The sequence below is a fragment of the Octopus bimaculoides genome, chromosome 3 (assembly GCF_001194135.2).
Source record: "Octopus bimaculoides isolate UCB-OBI-ISO-001 chromosome 3, ASM119413v2, whole genome shotgun sequence".
NCBI classification, from domain to species: Eukaryota; Metazoa; Mollusca; class Cephalopoda; order Octopoda; family Octopodidae; genus Octopus; species Octopus bimaculoides.
In genome coordinates this window covers 99523144-99530952 of record NC_068983.1, presented here as the reverse complement: position 1 = coordinate 99530952, position 7809 = coordinate 99523144, and the positions used below count along the sequence as shown (strand labels likewise).

The 7809-nt window shown below is 37.2% G+C and overlaps 1 protein-coding gene across 3 annotated transcripts in view; it reads right to left on the bottom strand.

Annotated features, from left to right (window-relative positions):
• The window catches only part of LOC106881721 (uncharacterized), a 31169-nt gene extending 25138 nt beyond the window's left edge, over positions 1-6031 (bottom strand). For 2 of the 3 annotated variants that reach the window (XM_014932202.2, XM_014932203.2), the window contains exon 1: positions 5226-6029. In XM_014932202.2, coding sequence (XP_014787688.1) covers positions 5226-5674 — 449 coding nt within the window. In that variant the 5' untranslated portion in view covers positions 5675-6029. Of the gene's footprint in view, positions 1-5225 lie in introns of all 3 variants that reach the window. The other variant, XM_052966350.1, reaches the window with a different exon arrangement.
• Positions 6032-7809: the final 1778 nt, after the last annotated feature.

Sequence of the window (7809 nt, the reverse complement as noted above, 5' to 3'; positions counted from 1 at the left end):
AGTTTTCTTTCTTCAGTCGAGTTCCAGATTATCTTTGTAATTTCGGATGGTTATACTCGAGATTGCTCCAATCCGGCCAGCCCCAAGGAAAAAAACTAAGCTAAGAGCACTAGATTCCTTGGAAGAAAGCAATGAATGTATACGAAAACAAGGACGGAAAGAAAAAACGGAGAAATAGTACACAAATACAAATGCAAATAGCAGGACATTAACAACAAGTGTCTTTCGGCTAAGGACGAATTAAATTAAGCTGGCGTGTGTGGAAGTGAAGCCTTACGGCAGGGACATAGGTGATGACAGGCATGGGGAGGAATATAGATGTTGCACGGATGGTAATCGAACCAAGAAAGAAAGGTCAGGCTTGGCCGAACACCGGTCACATAGAGAGAGAGGAGAGAGGTAGAGGCAGAGGGATAGAAGAATAGGGAGTGACGGGAAAAAACAAAAGGGACGGTGAAATGAAAGAGGAGGGAAGGTGAAAATGAAGAGAAAGTCAGAAAATGTAAGAGAGGTAACGAAAGCAAGAAGAGTGGAAAGAACGAAGTAAGTGTGAAGGAGCTGATAGAAAAAAGAAAGAATGAACGTTCCCCCTCTCTCACATTTCCTGGCTTTCTCTTCATTCACACCTTCCCTCCTCTTTCACTTTACTCTGTCCATTTTCTTGGGTGAGCGGTTCCTACTACATCACCGTGCCGAGTGAATTTGAAAGGCAGAAGTTGCGTGGAAGCTTGTCGTAAAAGAATCTGGAAACGGAGCTTGAAAAATATATGTATGTACATACATGCATTTTTTTTTTCAACCGCCTTTTTAGATTCTTTCTTTTCTTTTTTTTAATGAAGAACTAGCATCCGAATGTCATCAGAAGATGAAATGCCAAGTCGGACTCGGTGAGATTTGAACTTAAAATGAAGAAGCATAACGTAGCTGGGTGGGGTCAGTTGTATCAGCTTGTATGGTGAGGATGGCGGCAAACTCGAAGGCTCTCCCGGGCCCCACACTCTAGCTATGTCACTGAGCAAAATGGGATGTTAGTTAATACTGTAAAGCGTTTTATCTAATTCTCTAAAACTTCCGTCATCGATTGCCTTTGTTGGACAGAAAAAAAAAAATGTAAAAGAAATGTACTGCAACTTTCTGAATCATGGTTTGTAAAATACAAGAAATATTGGTTTCGATTTCAGGCAACAATTTCGGATAGGGGAGTAAGTCGAAGGATGACAGGTAAGGTAGACCTTGGTAGAATTAACTCAGAACGTAAAAACGAGTGAAATGCTTAGAGACATTTCACTGTGCAAACGATTCTGCCAGCTTGCCGCCTTAAATAGAAGGAATATCAAAAATCATTGTTAAAAAATGTAAAGATAGAAAAACTGTAAAGATAGAAAAAGTAATGAAGACAAAAAAAAAAACAAAGAAAAACGGAACGGTTTATAATTTGAATATATGATGCCATGTAGTTGCTCTAAAATTTCAAAGTAAATAGAAAAAAAAACGTTAAAAGCTCAATACTGTCTCAGGTGGAGGCTTGGAACAAGTCAAATGTTCGATAAGAACGCCTCGTGTCCTGATTTTCTGTGTACTTTTTTTGTTTGTTTGGTTCTTTTTGTGTGTTTTTACAAAGCTGAAAGCTAATGTCTTTATTCTTTTATACACGTTTTCCACTGAATATCAGCGTAAATAAGTTATTTAAACCACTGCTGCTTATAACAAACCTGAGTAAATAAATGAAATTTTATTTTATACTACGAACATCGATTGAAGACATGTTTGACATGTCAATATGTAAAGATATATGATTCGTGGAAGTTAATATTTATGAATAATTCTTCAATTGTAAACTAATTTGATTTAAAGTTCATTCTACTATTGCAATATCAGCCCAAGAAGACTTTCAAAATAAGTACGCTCATCTCTCTATTGTTAAAAGAAAAGAATGAGCTTAAAGCATACAAGGAAGAATGGATCAGACATTACTTCAATTTTTTGCTGGAGACACAATCATCAAATGGATGGCATATCAACAAACATGTTCACTCTCTCTCTCTCTCTCTCTCTCTCGCTCTTCCACTCACGCACACGTATACAGACACTAATATATGAGTACATATGTACACGCACACATGTATAAATACATACATACATATATGTGTGCGTGTGTGTGTGTGTCGCCAAATTTCATGCCATAATGGCTACCTCTGAAGAGCGCAGGGTTACATAATCGAACTGTTACCTAATACTCCGTTGAACCCCTAGTGCGAAACCGATCGGTAAGATCGGCCGTAATAGATATATAATATTGTACACTTCGATTAATACATACATACATACATACATACATACATACATACATACATACACACACACACACACACACACATATATAATATAAATAATATATATATATAAGCATATATACATATGTATATGTACATACATACATCTATAAGTATATATATAAGCATACGTGGACACACTAGAAAAACAGCCAGCAACTGATGAAGGGTCGTTCTTTATGTTGTTTGTTTTGTTTTCCATTTGTGTCTTTCGTTGATCGAAAGAATAGTTCATGTTCCATGTACTCGTGCTTCGTATATTTTGTTGTACACGTTTCAGGGCGTCCTGTACCCACGTATGCTTATATATATATATACATATAGATGTAGTTATGTACATATACGTATGTATATATGCATACATATATATATATATATATATATATATATATATATAATTTATATTATTATATGATTGAATGCCACGCATCCTCTTCCAAGTAAGTTTTATCTCTCTCTCTCTCTCTCTATATATATATATATATATGTATATATATATATATATATATGCATGCACAAATAGAAACACATATACACGCATATACATATATGAACACACATTTATATATGCTTATATGCACGCATTCAAGCTTACATACATACATACATACATACATACTACTGAGAAATTTGCAGATACTCCACCCAGACTACAAGTTCAGATTCATACCCGTGATTGTTGGGGCATTGGGATATGTAACGATCTGCCTCAACAAAAACCTGGAAAAATTAGGGTTCTCAAAACTTGAAAGAAAAAGGCTGATTGGAAGACTACAGATTCAAGCCATCAATGGAACTGTAAAGATATGTAAAACTTTCCAAAAATTTAGCACATAAATATATATGCATGCATCTAGACATGAAAATATAGACATAAAAACGCATTCATAAAACAAACATACAAATCTGCGCATACACTAACACCAAATACTGCACACACACACACATATGCACAAATACCTAGATGATGTTGATAAAAGTTCCAATGAAGGAGCCTTGAATCTATGTTAGAGTCCGGCTCTTTCTCTATGGACAAGAAATACAGAAATGAAACTGATTGATGACATACAAACAAAGCGAATTAACAGAATCGTTAGTGTCGGGTCGAATGCCTTTCGTTATTTGCTTCCGTTCTCTGCGCTCTCAGTTCAAATCCCACCGTCGTCGACTTTGCGTTTCACCTTTCGGAGACAATAAATAAACAACTAGTCCAATACTGAAGCCGATTTCGGATTAAGGTTGTGGAGAGCCACTGAGATCATCTTTTTCTCTAGTAATTGTGAAGTCTTGAGCCAGACTCTTAGCAACCTCTTCTCGCAGAACCAACAAGGAGAGGCTAATATGCTGTGTGTGAGTGTGTGTGTGTGTGTGTGTGTGTGTGTGTGTGTGTGTGTGTGTGTGTGTGTGTGTGTGTGTGTCTGCGTGTACGATCCGTTATGTTCTGGGTTCAAATCCTACCATGGTCGATTTGTTTTTCATCCTTCCGGAGTGGTGGACGATGAGATAAGAGCAGAGTTTTGGAATAGCGATCATCTAATGATAGCTCTTGCAAATTGGATAGGTCCCCCCACCTTCAATTTAAGTAATTGTGTTTCATGCAATGGGAATGTTTCTGGAAGAATTCTGTTTTTTTTGTTTGTTTGTTTTTTCGTCCAAAACTTTCAATTTTCTTTTTAACGTTTCCCCACCCACCCCTTAATCTGTGCCCTTTTCCTTCCCCATGACGCAGTGTTTAGTTGTACAAAAAACTTCGCTAAAATAAGTACTCAAGTACAGATGACGATATGATTTACTAGTCAGCAAAATATCAAGACAAAAAAATACTAATGACAGTATATATCAATAATAATGGTTTCAAATTTTGGCACAAGGCTAGCAGTTTCGGAGGAGGGGACAAGTCGATTACATCAACCAGTGCTCGAACTGGGTATTATTCTATCGATCCGGAAAGGGCGAAAAAGAAAGTCGACCTCGGTGGAATTCGAACTCAGAACGTAAAGACGGACGAAATGCTGCTAAGTATTTTGCCCGGCATGTTAATGATTCAGCCTGCTCGCCGCCTTAGTATGCATTAGTAATAATAGAATGCTAATAGCAATATGAGTTGTATTCAAAGTTCACCACAATTAGAATTTTTTTCAAAATTATATCGTTTGAGGAAACTATTTCACTGTGTCGTCTTAAGGCAATGGACAGTTGGCCGGGGGCCTCACAGGTCTAGGGCCCCAATTCCGTAAATGAATAAACACTATAGGACCCAGTGCACTGATTTGCCTTGAGACCCATAAAACTATTAAGTTGACCCTGCTACTAGATTTCAATGCAACAGTAGTGTCCATCATATTTTCACATAAAATGTATCGTTCCATCTCACTATTTATCTCAATCGTTCCTTGATATATTTTAGTCATCAACTGTTCTGAATTTTTGTTAAAGAAAAAGGTACTAATTTTCTTGATCGCTTGAAAATTCTCTAGTTGAAACGCAAATAAAAGGATTCCTTATCCTCCAATAATTCCTTATCCAATTCCTTATCCTCCAATAAAATTTTAAAGTCTATTGTTATTTTAATTTCATAGAATTATAAAGACATTTCCAAAACCGCATTGAATGTTTTGCGTTTTTCAGTGACCTTACACTCACTGATACCGATCATTCTTGAGTTCTAAGAAAGCATATTTTTCTATTCAAGTTTTAGGGCATAGCTTATATTTTCCCCGATTGTACATATTTTCCAGTCAAGAAAGAAGTAAAATGGCTTTCTTTCTCGATCTTCTTACTCAGACTAATACCAAATTCACAATAGATGAGTTTAAATCAGATACTGTTACTTTTTAAATTTTGTGTTACATCCTAAAAGAAAGAACTTTATATTATCAAATTTGTAGATACCTGTTTGGTTTCTCCATAGAATTGGTAAACCCACATTTAGCTTTATACTGGTTCTTTTCATATTTTTGTACTTTTTTCTTTGTACCTATAGATTCAGAATATATTAAAGATGTGTTCGTAATGGAAGCATCATTGAAGAATTCATTTTCTGATATATATTTTTGATTCGTACAATTGATATGATCTTCATTGTGAGATGAAAACGATGCGATTTCTTCACGATATTCTTTGTTAATATGCCAGTGATCGATATGTTGCTTTTTGATTTTTCGTTTTTTCTTTGACGATTGTGGTAATTCCTTTTCATTGTGAGAATCAAGAAATGGGTTCCGATTATCAAGATGAAAATCATTGAGGCTCATACACTTCGGAAGCAATGCAACTGGGTTAACACTTTCATAACCTTTACTTTTAAAATTAGGTGTAATTATATTTTTGGGGTTTTCCATGATTAAAGAAGATAAATCTACAAGTTTTTGAAGTAAATATTTATAAAAAAAAAAAATAAAAAAAAAAGAATCGGTAAATATAAGGTTTTTAGATTTAGATGCAACTCGTAATTATTATTGTTTTCGATCAAGAACTACTTCAGAGTTTTAGCATCCAAATAAAGCAAACAGAAATGTTTTGCTTTGTTTTTATATATAGCTTTCGCCACGAGCATTTAGTCGTTATATTTCTGATCACTCGAAATGAGAATTAGTAATTCATTTTTAGAAATCTTTTATTCTATCGATGAAAGATGCGTTCTTTTCCTGGAAACAAAATTTGCACAAACACATTAACCGTCATTAAAGTATTCAATAACAAAGAAACATTTCTCGCGGGCATGTATTTTTTTTCTGAAATAGACAATCTGATGGCGCGCTGGCACGTACAATGATGTCTTGATAAACGTTTATTCGAGAAGTACGTCTCGAATAGCTTACAAGAAACAGCACTCTTCGATCGGTTTTCTCCTAGCTTACGTAATATATAACTCGTCTTGTTTTGAGAGAGAGAGAGGGGGGGAGTGTGTGTGTGTGTGTGTGTGTGTGTGTGTGTGTGTGTAAAAAGACAGATGAACATAGTATGGGTTCTAACACGGACCCTCAGAAAATCAGTGTTGGTGTCCGACGCGCTGGAAGGCCACTGGGAGAGGGATACATTTTGCTAAAGTATGTCTCTAGGAGAAAGTCACTCTGATATGGAGATTGTTTCCTTTCGCTTGAGATCAAGGCGCTCTAATATTCCTGAGCCTGCGACCCATATTGGCACTGGCTATCTTGGTTTGACTTGTCTCGAGATCTTGTCAGTAGGATGGAGAAGGTCTGCAAGCCTTATTGGACCTGAAAATTTAGGATGCGCAAACGCCGGCGAAGCGACTATGCAACTAGTCTAGTAGGAGGGACCGCAACGAGCATGGAAGATGTGGACGCGAACCCAGGTGAGGCCGACTGCTGGTGCATAACTGGTAATTTGGTTGGTGATGATCTTTTTCGGTCACGAGTGGACAACCATCGTATATATATATATATATATATATGTGTGTGTGTGTGTGTGTGTGTGTGTGTGTGTGTGTAGTGAAACTACCTCTATCACCATTATATACAAACAAATGCGAGCGTAGCAGAAAACAACTCTTTCCCGCCTGCTGTGTCATCACCTGACTGACTTTTATTTACGCGGCAATTGTCTCCACTCCATTTACCGCCAGGACGCAAATCGACCAACCGTAGCCACTAATAAGGTCACGTGATAGAGTGTTTTTCTGATGCTCTCTGGAGCCTTTCTGTATCTATAAATAGCCTAAATTATCCGCGGCAATTCGTCGCGGCTCAGATCCTCACAGATCTGGTCCTGACCACACACGCGTAACACAGCACCAACCAACCAGCCAGTTCTAGCGACGACATCAACAACCACTTCAACTACGTACTACTAGCACCGTCAACATGACTTCTACACGTACACAAGCTACCAAACAGCCACCGCAGCTTCTCAACCCTGTTTGTGTGATTTGCTCACCACGAAATTAATAGCCAGAATTCAGCCTGCGAAGAACATCTATATTCAAGAATCCGGCCTGGCATAGAAGCCCCAACATCACGACGAGTGACCGCTCTGCCTTAACCTTAACCTCTTATATACAGACACTAACTACTGTGTACCTCAACAGAACTGGTATTTCCTTATCCGTGTTACTGACTCTTATATATTCTCTGTAACTCTTACATACACATACATATATTTGTATACACACTCTTGTTTACATGACGGCCAGTCTTATATTGTGTTTTATTATGTCGCATTCACACACACACAGACATACAGTTTAATGCTCCAATAAATCTTACTGTTATACATCTTTATCGGTTGCGTTCCTATCTTGTATCTTACTGGCAAACTTCTTAGTTCTCTGTTATAGTATTATAACATATATCATTATATTTTGTGTCGACCGTGTGACGCGTTTAAAAAGGAGCCTGTTTTCCATTCGTCACCATTTCTCCTTTTGGTTCGCACGGTCGTTCGTCTTGGTTTGTGTTTGCCACCTTGGAATCCTCTGTGTAGTGGGTTGATCCACTACTCAGGAAGAGACTAT